At 45.4% G+C, this 14,579-nt stretch overlaps 1 protein-coding gene across 4 annotated transcripts in view; it reads right to left on the minus strand.

Moving 5' to 3' along the window:
* Nucleotides 1–2,165: 2,165 nt before the first annotated feature.
* UBE4B (ubiquitination factor E4B) overlaps nt 2,166–14,579 on the minus strand; it is a 135,991-nt gene continuing 123,577 nt past the window's right edge. For 2 of the 4 annotated variants that reach the window (XM_019639778.1, XM_019639776.1), the window contains 5 exons: nt 12,751–12,885; nt 10,247–10,438; nt 4,592–4,766; nt 3,861–4,007; nt 2,166–3,531 (listed from right to left, as the gene is read on the minus strand). In XM_019639778.1, the coding sequence (XP_019495323.1) occupies nt 3,470–3,531; nt 3,861–4,007; nt 4,592–4,766; nt 10,247–10,438; nt 12,751–12,885 (711 nt within the window). In that variant the 3' untranslated portion in view covers nt 2,166–3,469. The remainder of the gene's footprint in view (nt 3,532–3,860; nt 4,008–4,591; nt 4,767–10,246; nt 10,439–12,750; nt 12,886–14,579) is intronic. The other 2 variants (XM_019639777.1, XM_019639775.1) reach the window with 1 other exon arrangement.

Below are 14,579 nucleotides of genomic sequence, written 5' to 3' on the forward strand. Positions count from 1 at the left end.
CATTCCTGCTGGTGTTTTGAGAAAGGAGGACAAGGGGAGAAATAGGGAGACAGCCATGATGCTACGTCAATTATCCAGGACGGCTCAGCCCAGTAACAGCAGTGGACCTGGTGAGAAGTGGCTGAATTGGGGGGTACGTTTTGTAGGTAGAGCTGATAAATTTGTGGAGAGATTGGACAGGAGGAGCACAAAAGAGGAGTCAAGGACGACTGGTTTCTGGCCTGAGTGACCTGGAAGGAGGGGTTGCCATTTACTCTGGTGGGGAGATGAAGAGGGGCAGGCCTGGGGTGAAGATGAAAGAAACCGGCTTCAATATGTTCATTCTCAGGGCCTTATAGACAACTGAGCTGTCCAGGGTCTGCAGGGCAGGAGAGGGGCTTGGACTGGAGATATAAATTTAGGGATCAACAATGAGTGGCTAGAAACAAAAATCATGAGCTTATGCGCATCTAACCATTTAAAAGGAGGGTTGGGTCTAGGGCTTGACCCCAAGGTCAAAGCTCCTTCCAGAAGGCTGTGCTGCTTCCCTATCTCTTTGGGCATTCTGAACTCGGACCATCTGGAACGCTGCCGGACAGCAGGCGTGGAGGGGAGGGACTCTGAAGCCCAGACAGCCTAGACTCACATGCTGGTTCCACGACACTACATCCAGTTGCTGAGGATTAAACGAATTAGCACATGAAACAGTGGTTCACGCACAGAGCATGCTCACGGAATGCACACTGTCAACCAGAGGCAGCTTCCTTCAGCCCAGCACTAGCTGATACCAACGTCAAGTTCATAGGCCACTACAGCTGTGTCCGTCAATCACAAACTTACCTTGGCAGACGGGGCCTATTTACGTCACCTGAGCACCCCAACAAATACACCGTAAAATGCACTAATTGTATATACCAAACCCAAAAGTTACAAAATGAGAACAAAGTAATGTCCTCAGCTATTTTTTTCAAAAGATATTTTATTAACTCCTTTCTAAAACCCACACAATAGTGCGTCGTAAAACGAGTAAGAAGTTAATCACCTTCCTCTCAAGGATTGTTTCTCTTCTGCCCATTTGATCCCTAGATCCCTTCCTATGTGACTGTCTTCCTTGTAGCCAAGACCTACTTTTAAAATACTTTGGCATTTTAATATCCATAATTAACAGATTGAAGGCTATCACAAGTTGCTATAAAACAGCAACACTGAGACTCTAAAAATAAAAATCCCAAATATCTTTCCCCTAAGAGCACGCAGCAGAAGGTCCACGAAACCTCTGAATTCTGAATACTCAAAACAATGAGTGTCTATGGCGGACAAATCAGCATCCTATTACATTCAAGGGGGACAAGTGGGCTATGCAAATATGACCAAATCTGTGCCTCTGATGACTTTATAGTCTGGATGGAGAGGAGATAAACAATACACATTCAAGCCAGTAAACATCCTAATTTTAGAGGCATATACACATTTAATAAAAAGTAAACTGAATTAACAGAATTATCTGCATGGTGGAATTCTGGGTGATTTTCATTTTCTTTTTGTTCATATTGTTGTCTACAACTTCTGCTACAATGGATACATTTTTTTGGAAAAAAGCGCCATTTAGTCCAAATACGCTAAAGAGAAGTAAACATGGCGGCTAGGGGTGCGGGTTCTGAGCCTGGACACCTGCTCTTCCGCTAACTGACCAGGTGATCTTGGGCAAACTACCTCTCCACTCCCTTGACCTGTTTATAAAAACAAAGATAAGAGTCATCTTCTTGAAGACGAAGCCGTACACGCAAAGGTCTTTGCACAGCGCCTGGTACCCATCCACGCTCTGTAAATACTCACTACTATTATCACACGAGCTGGTCGATGGTTTTGTAAGCTGCAGTGCCTAAGGAAATATTTATGAAATGCCTGAACCCGAGTAAGAATCTTAAAGGTCAGGGAAAACAGTTTGGATCGGAGAACCTGAGAAGGCAGAGAATGAAGATGACAGAACTCAATCCCCTCCGACAAGCAGACAGCGGGCTGAGGACCCAACGGAGCATCGACTGACACAAATCCCAAAGTTTTATTTTATAAACAGCAACCCCTAACTGGCTCCAGGAGAGAGACTCAGCACATGCGAGCTCATTTGGCTCTTGCTGTTGACCCGCCCCTTTGCTTTCCACAAAAAGAAGACTCAGAGAAGATGCCTTCTGAATGTGTATCACCGTTTATTGTAGTTTGCTTTAGGAATTGAACAGAGGACATTGTCTGTGGAGGGGGCAAAAAAGGAAAAGAAGAAGAAAGTATGTTTCTGTAGACTTAATTTCTTCAAAACACTTTATGGTTTCCAATCCTTTTTTACCCCAAAGGAAATTCGAGAATTCAAGTATGTGAAGTAGGGAGCAGTAATACAAAAAGTCTCCTGTGTCTGTGCGCGTGTGGGGGTGTGTTTGTCTGTGTGTGTTTTACAAGCAGACACACTTCCACATTTCTTGCACTCCTTTTTGCTTTGGTAAGGCCGACCCCCAAAGGACACATCATACGAAGGACCCCTGCCTCGAACTCACAGACGCACGAGTCGAGGAATTTCTGTACCCTCATAGGCTAGCTGTAAGGGTGTCGAACTGTCACGTAGCATGAAAAACTAGCCCTCCCTTCCCCCCGAACCGTAAGTCACGTAAATCCTGATACACTTCAACACTTCCTTTGCCGCAGCTGTTCCTTAGATTCCTAACAGACGGGCTATGACAAGGACCAGAGCAACAGGCTTCTCTTCATTTTGCTTAGAATAAAAAAATTTCAAAGGGACATTTCAAAAGGGGAAAAAAAAATAAAAACTGAAATTCGAATTCTGAAAATATCTTGCCTTTTTTATTAATCATGTCATCTAACACCAATTAAAAAAACAAATATGTGAATATGATATAAAAATACGATCCCAGGATTAACACTTTGTTGCAGGCACAGTTATCTCACAGAATATATGTTTGGAGGGCCAGGGAAAGGAGTTTATTTTTGTTTTCGCTTCTCTTAAAAAAATCCACAGCAGTGCAAGTAGGGTCAGGAAGGGTGGAGGGGAAGTAAGATTCTTTAGCAGCAAAATGTCCAAGGTTCTCTAATCACAATCAAATCAACGGATCTTGGATTTAGGGGGGGAAAAAAATGGAGGGGATGCTGCCCAGACCCACTCATTATCAATCACTAAAAGACTTCCTTTGCAAAAGCCCCAAATTGTGACATAGGAAGGACGTGATTTATTCCACAAGCAATCATGAAATGTGTCCCTCAAGCTTTTGACCACATTTGTCACTTAAATATATGTACAGGAATTGGGCTCCTCTTCTCATTCAAGTCCCGTCGGGTCTCCACCGGCTGGTCGTTCCGGGTGGGCTCTCGGTGTGTTTGCCACATTTGGCCTCCAACGTTTGAACAGCATTTTCACCGCCGATGGTGCTCCTGCCTGCCTGGGGGCCTTGGCTGTTTTTAGCAGACGGTGGGCACGGGGGACGGTTTAGTGATCACTGTTCTGTTTCTCTCTCATCCAGGCTTGAATCTGTTCTTTCAGTTCTGGCACTGAGAAAAGAACGGGAAGGATTAATGCCTCAGGTGGGAGGGCTCTCTCTGAGGTGAGCTTGCTGTTCTGTATACATGGAAAGGGAAGGCCATTCGTTCCCTCAGTGAAATGCAGACCGAAGAGGAAAGCAGCAGAGCATGCGGTCTAGACTTCCACAGTGAAAGAGAGCAGAGAATGTCTGGTGGCTTTTCCACTGAGTGACATAAACTAGGGCGTTTCTGGGTTTGGTCAATTTCCCCCCCCGTGATTAATCTCTGATACTACAGGACTTGGGTTCCACTGCTCGGCCCTGACGGAGGCACGGCAGCGCCAGCTGCGCCCTCTGTACCTGGTTCCAGCATGCTCTCGGTCAGCGTCTGTCGGTTGAAGGGGTCCGTGGGGGAGTTCAGCAAGTGTCGCAGGATGATGGAGCGGTCCATGATGGTGCCAGAGGGCAGCCGCACGGGGTCCGTCATCAGGGTGTCCATCAGAGGGTCTGTGGAGATAGAGCAAAGCAAACATGAATCTAATAATAGAGCCTATAACTGAAAAAGAAAACAAAACCCCTGCTATCAGTGGAAAATTAAAGTTATATCCATAGGAATAGTGATCAAATGGCCCCTACTGGGCCACCGAGTTTAGAAGGAAATCAGCATTAGATAAAGGCACGTACACTGCCTTTTTAAGAGGGCAAAGTACCCTTTTGTCAGCTACTGCTGGGAGGAAAGAAAAGAGAAAGAAGACACAGCAGCAGGTCCTCAGGGCTCTGCAGCCCAGACGGCGGTCCTTCCTCTAAGGGCTTCTCAGAATTCTTCTTCGAACTTGCCCATGCCCACTTGCAAAGGCAATGCTGACCTTAGAATCTTCAGGTTGTTAATCTGCTTTGAAATCCAGCTCAGGACTTTTTTTCTCTTTTCATTTACAATATGAGCTAAAGGTAGGAAATGTAATTTCAGACAAAATGTCTCCAAAAAGCAGCACGCCATGAAAAAGTTGAAGGCACAGGACGTCCCCTTCTTATGTTACCTGTTCCCAGAGAACCGAAAGCAAAGCAGTCAGCCTGAGAAGGGGTCCACTTGCCTCGGAACTCGTCGGGTGCATCGCTGTAGTCGATCTCGGCGCGTGCGTTCTTGGCCACAATCTCCTCCACTTTCTCGGCAAGGAGTTTAAACTTCTCAATCGCTATTGTGGATTTGATCCCTGCCTTCCGCATCTTCGAAATAACTTCTTCAAACAACTCTTTGCTGTAGGATCTCTGCAGATGAGGAGAGATAATGTGAGGAGTAAATACAGTTTAAGTGGAAAGTGGCAAGCTGCAGAAAATACCTGAAGTAGAATCTATTTGTGTGTGTTTTTTAAAAAAAGCCCTAAAAGTATAATGTGGATATATTGGGTTGTTAGAAAAGTCATGACGTTATTTTTTCTCTGTTTTTCGTTGCAAAAATGCGTCATGATTTTTCTGACAACCCAAGACATCAATACTGTTACCTGGCTACGGACACATCAAGACTGGGATAATACACACCAAACTCTACAAGGTCAATGCCTCTGGGGAGGGCTTCAAGGTTGAAGCAAATGAGGGGAATTTTAAAATTTCAGAATTATTTTTACAGGAAACATGCATTTCTTTTAAGGCTTAAGTATTAAAAAGAGAAGGGAATCTGTCTGTTTCAGTCCTTGCAAGGCAGCTGCCCCAGCAGCATGAGGAGGTGGACACTTGACTCTTTTCCCTAACGGTAAACATGGTGAAAACAACCCAGCGTAGTTCATAGTCAAAAGGGGCTTACTCCCATTCGCTGTCAATCTTTAACATCTCTTAGTCAACACTATGAAGTGTCAGGTGCTCTGCTGACATAAGCAGGCACGATTTAAACATATGACAGCCGGAGGGATGGTCAGAAGGACAAGAGCCTGCCACAGGCCCAGACAAACCTGCACTTGAATTCTGGCTCTACCACCTACCTGCTCCGTGGTCTCTGGCAAACCCCCAACTCTGCTGAGCCCTGGATTCCTTGGGTGGAAAATGGGGGTAGTGACACCTACCTCACAGGTGCCTAACTCTCACCCATTACTGCCGTTTCAAAATATCGAAGTGTATCCTAACTTGCATTTATGGCAAAAACATTGGCCCCTTGTCAATGTAGTGACAATGAGGCAAATGGGAGAATGATTCAATCTGAGACTCTAAACGACAGGATCATAACCTGTGACCTGTCATTTCTATCTGAGGACCCACACTAACATCTGTACATATGAAGTTGAGAGACTATGAATTCATCTTAATACTTGTATTCCCTTAGAGAGCTGAACTGGAGGTCCTCCATCTTTCTTCTTTCCTTTTTTAACTTCAGTTTCTAAGCAAGTGCACTGTCTCTCTCCACACACACCCACGCCCCTTATTAATTCTGGGCACCTGGGAGAAGGCAGAGTGCCAGCAGGGTGCGCGGGCCCAGCAACCATCTCAAAAGCCACCTTCTACAATCCTGAGAAGTTCAGAGAGCCTCAGTTATTGTTTCCTAAAACTAAACTGCTACATCGATTCAACAAATACTTTATTTGGCGCCCATCTGTAACGAGCCAGGTAGTCCACAGTCTCCATTGCTTTCGGGAGGGGACACACGGGGATATGGCCAAAAGATTAGAGTGAGATGTTGGAAGGGCAAAATTAAAATGTTTTGCACAGGGAATTGCTGAAGTCTGGCCGTTGCTGTAGACATGACTGGGACAATTTCATCTTGAACTTCTCTTTTCACAAGTAGCTGATTTTAGCCCATTTGTTATCCTCTTCAAATCTCACCCATTCTGTTTCTCTAAAGATGGTGAGTTTTTAACCAGCTGATTTGTGCTTGCTTGTAAGTCAACTTCTCAGATAAAGCAGTGTAATGAGCACTATCAGAAATCAAAGGGTACCTATAAGGGGACATGGCGTTCAGCCTCAAAGAGCAGTGGCATCAATGAATCGAACACACACTTACTACTGAGCTGGTGCTTCATGTTTGATGTGGGTTGGGTCAAAGAAGCAAAGGCGTTCTTAACTTCAAGGCTCTTACAGAGTGGTTACAAAATTAAACATGAACGTATCTGCAAATCATGGATCTGATAAACGTCTAGTATCCAGAATATATAAAGAACTCTTCTTACAACTCAAGATCAAAAAACACAAACAAAATATATGGTGATGGAAGGAGAACTGTCTCTAGGTGGTGAAGACACAATGTGATATTTAGATGATGTAGTACAGAATTGTACACCTGAAACCTATGTAACTTTACTAACAACTGTCATCCCAATAAACTTTAATTCAAAACAAAACAGAACAAAAAACCCACAAACAATCCAATTTGAAAAAATGGTGAAAGACTTGAACAGACATGTCTGCAAAGAAGATATACAAATGGACAACAAGCACATGAAAAGATGCTCATTAGTATTTGTCATTAGGGAAATGCAAATTAAACCCACAGTGAAATATCGCCTCACTCCCACTAGGGTACCTATTTTAAAAACAAAAACAAAACAACACAAAACAAAACAAGTATTGGTGAGGATGTAGAGAAATTGAAATTGATACCCTCATACATTGCTGGTGGGCATGTAAAATGGTGCAGCCAATGTGGATGGCAGCTCCTCAAAAAGTTAAACACAGAATTATCACATGACTCAGCAATTCTCCTCCTAAGTACATATCCCAAAGAACTGAAAACAGGTATTCAAATAAATGCTTTTCATGAATGTTCGTAGGAGCCCCATTTGTAATAGCCAAAAGATGGGAAACACCCAATGACGCATGGATCAACAAACCCTGGTCTATCCTTATAATGAAATATTGTTCAGACACAAGAAGGAATGAAATGTTGGTACAGATACTACAAAAACATGAACCTCGAAAGCATTACGCCAAGTGAAAAAAGGCAGACACAAAAGGTAATGTATTATGTGATCCCATTTATATGAAATATCCAGAATAGGTAAATAAGTAAATCCAAAAATAGGTAAAATAGGGTCAACCCAGCCAGGACCCCCTCTCATTTTGAGAGCTGTTATTTTCTACTCTAATAAATTGTCCTCTGTTACAAACTCGAAAAAAAAAAAAAAGGTAAAATAAAGACAGAAAGCAGACGAGCAGCTATGGGGGCTGGAGTGAGGGGGAAACGGAAGTGACTGCTTAATGGGTACAGGATTTCTTTTTGGGGGTGATAAAATATTTTGGAACCAGGCAGAGGTGATGGTTTCACATGTGAATGTACTAAATGCCACGAGACTGTACACTCTGAAATGGTTACTGTTATATTACGTGAATAAAAAAGGGGAAAGATTGCATGGGAGACGAGTGACTTCCGATGGGCTCGCCATTATTTGTTGTTAAACAGCAATGGTGTTAACAGACAGCGCTCTGTGAACATCAGAGCTGCGGTCCAGCCACAGGACTGGGGTCTACCCGTAAAAGCAGTCACACACACCCACCAGTGCGGTTCACCAAGGCACCCTGAGGCCTCCCTACCCTGGGCTTTCTCAGCCCCAGGGACAACTCCTGTCCACTCCGCCTCTGACAAGGGCTCTCGCGCCTCAGGTTTGTGAGTGTGAAGCCTGGCGGCTCTTTGTGCTGGCACCTTTTGTCACCTCCTCTGGACACTTGTCTTCAGCCCACTCTTACACACAGGAAGAAAAGTCTCTCAGTGTCTTTCCTTGCACAGCTGCCATCTTCTTCTTCCTTTGTCTTCCCAAGAAAACAAGACATACGAGACCAAACCAAAGCAAACAAGACCAGTGCTCCCAGAGGAGAAAATGGACTTCTACCACCTGTCTTCTGGAGTTTTCTAGCCTTCCATCCTTCCTCTGCCAGCCCCCCAAACCCTTCTCCAAAATAATCAAGTCGTCAGGGCCCGAACCAGGGTCCTTAGAGCCAATATAAACAGAAAACACACAACAGTCAGTACAAGCGTGACACTGTAAAAGGAGCAAAACATCCACTTAGAATGTGTTTTTCTCTCCGTGTGTCACTGGCACTGTGTGTGCTTGCTTCGTGGGTTTGGAAGACCAAGGCCACTTAGACACTCGAGAAGACTCATGGGCCACAGTGCAGAAACCGCTGTCTGTGACTCAGGCTGGGTGCCACCACAGGCCACCACCACAATCCACAGGGATTCCCAGGCAGCGTGGACATTTTGTTGGTCACTGAGGAAAGGCAGCTGGAAGCTCTCCTTTGTCACCCACTTGGCTGTCACCGTCGCACTGGGTGTGCTGTGTTCTGTTGGCTGCCTGTGACGTGGCAGCCACAGCAAGGCCGAGTGGAGAAGAGGGCGCGCTAAGCGATTCTTCCGACTCTCGCAGGAAACACAGAAGCGTCCCTGGGGACTTTTCACACCCCAACCTCCGGCCCAGCTGGAGAAGCCCAGACAAGCCCGAGCCAGCGGACCCTCCCTGGACTGGAGGGTGTTTCCACTCCCTTCCCCTCACTGCAGACTGCCACTCCTCTTCCATTCCTCAACATGTGCAATATTACTTAGTTGTGGGCTAGAAAAACACTTTAGCGTCCCCTCAAAATAACTGCAAACTCCTAACCCTGTCCTTTACCATTACTTTCTATGGAAAAACTGCTTTGGACAAATGCGGTGTTTTTCCATCGCAAGCACTTTGTCAAGACCCCATCTCCTGCTTACATCTAAAAGTACCTGCATATGTGAATCATATCTCAGTACAGCTGTTATTGAAAAAAGTACTTACAAATCCCTTATTTTAACCTTTGGATGAGGTCTGGGTAAAGAACTTTCTAGAACGCCTACTGATGGTTAACCTGGGATGTGAGTAATAGTCGGATAGAAAGAGTGAACAAAGATGGAGAGAAAGGAGCATGGTACTCTGGGCATTTTAAGTGGAGAACAGAGAGGCTGAGAATAGGGGTTCAGGGCCAGACGCCAGGGTATGAATCCTGCCCCACACTAACTGCACGCAAGCCGTTTAACCTCTTGGTGCCTCGTTTTAAACTGAGGAATCCAGCTGAACCTGTATCAAAGGATTTTGTGAGGATCGAATGAGTGAAAACATGAGAAGTGGATAAAACTTGGTGTTCAGTTAATAAGCATTAGCCATTTTATGTTGAAATGAAGCAGGACAAAAGAACATGGGGGGAAGGGAAGCCATTTATGAGATTACGGGAAAGTCCAAGAGTGAGGCTGGGCAGGGGGCCTGGACTCAACTGGTAGCTGTGAAAGTGAAAAACACACACGATGTGATCACGGGGCCCAGGCATAAGGGAGAGGGAAGAATGTGAAGATAACCAACCATGAGGTTTGAAACCCGGAGGACTGCAAAAATCGGAGCAGCATGAAAGCAGATCTGGGCTCCTTGAGAAAACGGGGCTCTTTCTGGAAGGGGAGGGATTTGTCGAGCAAGGCCCTCAGCAAGATCTTGGGTGAAGAACCCAACTGGAGACGACGGAGCTCGGGGCCAAGTCTGCTCTTTACGCCCAGAGGGAAACAACCATTTCATTTCCGTTTCCACCAGACAAGGTCCCCTGGCCACTGTGGTCACAATTTCCATCGCCATATGAAAAATTTCTCAAACCGTATTTTGAAAAGCATCACCTTCCTTTCAACTGGGGAAAATCCAGGACAGATGGACATGTAATTGCACAGGGTTTGCCAGGAAATCCACAGAGAGGTAACCTCAAATCGCCCAGGTCATCCGCCTGAACCCCAGACTCCTTCTGGAGCGGCCTGCTCCCCTGGCACTGACCTGGTCATCAGCAATGGCCTTAGCGAACCGGGCACAGTCCAGCTGCAAGTAAATATCCGTCAGTTGGTCCAACAGCTTCTTTGGTTCAAAGCCGTATTTCTCAGGGTTTTCAACTTTCAGGTCACGGCACTTGGGACCACAGAGTTGCTGAAGATTAAAGTTCAGCATTGCAGCCAATCGGGGTCCAAGTTCCTAGAAATCACAGGATAATAGGACAATTCATGCTGTTGAGACAAGCGAGGAGGACCAAAAACTCCCATTTCAGTGGAGGAACAGGAATGGGCCGGATTAATCTTCACAGAATCCCTTATAAGTGCTGCGTATCATAAGCTGAAGAAAAACATTAATTCAAAAATTTTTTCACTTTCCATTTCTAATCCAACAATTCTGATACTTAATAGAATGTTGCAGGCTGATCGAATATTTATAAATGCCAACACAAGGCAACCTTTTCTCTAAATTCATGCTTTTAATTATTAAAACAAAGATCACTCCAAATTTGTTGAGAAATAGGTGAAAGAGGGAAAATTATTCATAATTCCACTATCATAACACAAGTCACAAAAGTTTTTGACTGTGCTCTTTCAGCCATCATTTTCTGCATTATTTTTGTATAAATTTCAAAAGTCCCTGACAATTTAGTGTGCACCCTTCTTATTTATTTATCAGATGCAAAGAGGTAGAAGAAGGTAATGCAAAAGGAGTAGAAGATAAAATTTATGCCTTGAATAGTTTTAAATGTAGCCCATGAGACAAAGCAAACCTCAATGAAACAACTAGAAAATAATGATAATGCAATAACCCCACAAGATGACACAGTGCCTACTATCATGTGGGCATACAATGCTTTAAGCAAATCTGTGTTTAATACTGCCTATAAGAAAGGGCTAGTGAAAGCTTCCCTTCATGTGACAAGGTTTTCATTAAATGTAATAACTGGATTTCCACAAATTCAACTTAAACTTGGCTTTTTAGGAACATGCCTGTGCAGAAAGTAAAGTACTCCTGTACTTAATTAAGAAGTTGTGGAGTAAAAGAGTGATACTAGGACAGAGTCAGCCAGTCGATGAAGAAGGTGAAAATGGTAGCAAAGAAAAAGGAAATCTCTGAGCATGCCCAGTCACAGGCTAGGGCAGGAGAGGGCCCAGGGCCATGAGCAGGCCTTGAAAAAAATTAATTTTAATGGACATGGAAATATTAGACTTTGCTTTCAATAGTTTCTTTTAAAAAATGAAGAGCTGAGAACTAAATACAGGCTTCATGATCATTTAGTCCTAAATAGTTTTTACAGTTTCCCACCTTCTAACAATCAGGTGGCACTGCCACTGGAGTCACCGGACAAAAAAATCAAACGTGGGTTAGAGCAGGGGGAGGGAATCTGTTAGCTGCAGGACAAACCTGGCCGGATGTCCATTTTGATAAAGTTTTATTGGAACACAGCCACACTCATTTATGTACTGCGAATGTTTCTGCATTGCAACAGCAAAGGCGTAGCTAGGACAGGGAGCGTGTGGCCCATAATGGCCAAACTATTTATTGTCTGGACTTCACAGGTAAAGTTTAAAGAAATCCCATTTGCAGCCCTCTAAGAGAAGCAAGTGTGTGATGTATGTTTAAATTAGCTGCAGTGTCCTTACGCTTTTAACAGTGAGCTCTGGTTAGTTTCACGTTCCACGGTTCTTGCACTGAAATCATTTATGATGAGACATGAAATGGAAAGGGGAGAGAGGAGGAGGCTCATCTGTCGAGCTGCACACAGCCCCGGTGTGGCGATAACGTTGGAGGTAAAAGTGAACGCGGAAATTGGAGGAAATGTGTAGTAAGATTACACTCCGTTGTAAACTTGTCTCCACACGGGCAATTAGCTGCCAAATCTCAGGCCCCTTTCCTGTCTTCCTCACTACCCTTGTCCCGGCCACACCATTAAGGCTTCTAAAGTGTGTGGTGGGTAAAGCTTTGGGGTGGGGTTGAAGCAAAGCAGAGATCTTCAGTTCCGTGGCTCCGTTTCAATTTCAGAAACAGGACCCCGTCTTAACTAATCAAGGCCACACTCTGTCTACCTTTGCTCCATCATAAACCCTCGCTGTGGCTATCATTAACCTTTGGCTTCTTAGTGTAACAAAGCCACAGCTAAGAGAACCAAAGATGTGACACATTATCGATGATTTCTTAGTAAACTAATTTCCAATTGCTGTTACCTCACACTTTTCCTATAACTAAAATGCAGAAATCAATCATGACAAAAATGTGTCACAGCTCCAACATTAACAATCCACAGTGCTGTCTACGTGGAAAGTGAATTCAGTTATCTTGGACGTGGCCGTTGGCAGACTTGTGTGTATCAATGAGCCTAATTTGGAAGAAAATCAGTAACAGAATTTCACTTATCAGTGACTGTGATACTGAAACGTCCAGGATTTCAACAACCATATTTCATTATAAGTGACAGAATCTGAATGTGGAACCCCAATAGACAAAACAAATACCCCAAAGTTTCTACTCACTGGTCTGAGGAACGGCTTCTGGACCTGCTTTGTGAGGATATGGAACATGTCCACGGTTTCTGTTGCCAGGGCAAGATAGGAGCGTGAGACACGCTCGTCCTGAGCGAGCTGAGACTGGCGGGCCTGCTGCTGGTCCTGGGGAAACGGAGCAGACGCCAAACAAATCTCAGTCCGATTCATCAGCTCACCACCACGCCAAGCGTGACGGAAGAATACAGTCAGCTCACAACCGGAAAAGTGCGTAACAAAGCCAAGTTCTGTAGGGAATGCTAGGACGACCCCTATCAGCGAATTCTCCAGAATACTGACGTTTATTCCTTTCCACATTAGAGCCCTTTAGGACTCTGAGTAAAGTGAGCTTGGCACATTTTTCAACTTCCCAGTTTCCTCAATGATAAAAGAAGTCAACATGAACTTCTATGCAGGATCAAGTAAGTGAGCCTTATGTCGTGCCTGATACACATGGGTGCTAGTAAAGGGCGGTTTATTTCCCTCAATAACCACTCTTACTTAGTCTTCATTATTTTAAAAACATGCGATGTGTTATGTTATGAGGCCGAGGCCTCTGGGTATGGCCCTATACCAAGTACCTGTGAACTGCTAAGCTTCTGAATTGTGTGTTTCCACACTGTTAGGCTGTCACCCCTTAAACTGTCAGCACGCTTGCCTCTGGCACTATCACCTCCTTCCATTCTGCCGCAGGCCAGGAAACAAGATAATAAGGTGCACTTGACTCATGGGGACACAAGGTGTGACACGAAATACTGAGATGGATTAAAATACAGGAATATCAGTAAAGACCTAAGTTCTGCCATCTGCTCAGGGGTCAGTTTACTTTACGTTGGGGCAGGAGAACGAGCTAGAACAGCTGAAGTTACCGATGCGTGTCCCCGTGGTAAGTGCCCTCTGAGGAAGGGCTTGGTGGGGGCTCCGCGGCACTGCTGTGTGACCTGTCCACTGTCCCTCGGCCAAGGATGAGCCGACTGCACAAAAGACTGAAGACCAAGCTGAGAGCTGCTTCAGCGTGTGCCTGGGCGTCTCGCTCACACATCTGCAGATATAACCGGGCCCCGCTGTAGGTCAGCCCCTCCCCTCGGCACTGCAGATGGAGGACAGAACACGCCCAACAAGGCTCCCTGCCCTCACGGAGCTTGGATTCCAGTTAGGGAGACAAGCAAGAAACACACACACCCAATGGACACATAGAAGTCTGATGGTGATGAAAAATTAAACCAGGAGAAGGGGAAGGAAAGAGTGCGTTAGGGTCAGGGGGTGCCATTTCGGAAAGGGCGGTCAGGGAAGGCCTCCCTGTGGAGGTGACATATAAGTGGCTATCTGAAGGAAGTGAGTCAGCAAAGATCTGGGGAAGCCTGCATCAGGTAGAGGGAAAAGCAAGGAGGCCAGTGTGGCTGGGGCAGTGAGTGAAGGGGCCGGGGTGGGGGATGGGGGGTGGGGGCGTGGAGGAGCGGCGGGGCTGGATGCTGCCGTGCCCTCTAACTGGGGATTTGGCTGGAGAGGGGGAGCCAGGAAGGGTTCTGAGCCGAGTGGTCATAACGAGCAGGCTGAGAGTTTAACAGCATCCCCCTGCTTTGGAGATGTCAAAATGGAGCCTAAGAGACCAGACTATCATAATCCAGACAAGGGATGGTAGTGGCTGGACATGGCGGGAGAGGTCAGATCTGGGTGTATTTTAAGATGGAGCCCAGCAGTTGTGCTGAGAGGGAGAGGAATCAAGGCAGACACCAAAGTGCAGAGCCAGAGCAACTGGCAGAATGCAGCTGTCACTTGCTGAGACCGGGCAGGCTTGCAGAGATCTGAAGGACACCAGA

The sequence above is a fragment of the Hipposideros armiger genome, unplaced genomic scaffold (genome assembly GCF_001890085.2).
Source record: "Hipposideros armiger isolate ML-2016 unplaced genomic scaffold, ASM189008v1 scaffold_46, whole genome shotgun sequence".
NCBI classification, from domain to species: domain Eukaryota; kingdom Metazoa; phylum Chordata; class Mammalia; order Chiroptera; family Hipposideridae; genus Hipposideros; species Hipposideros armiger.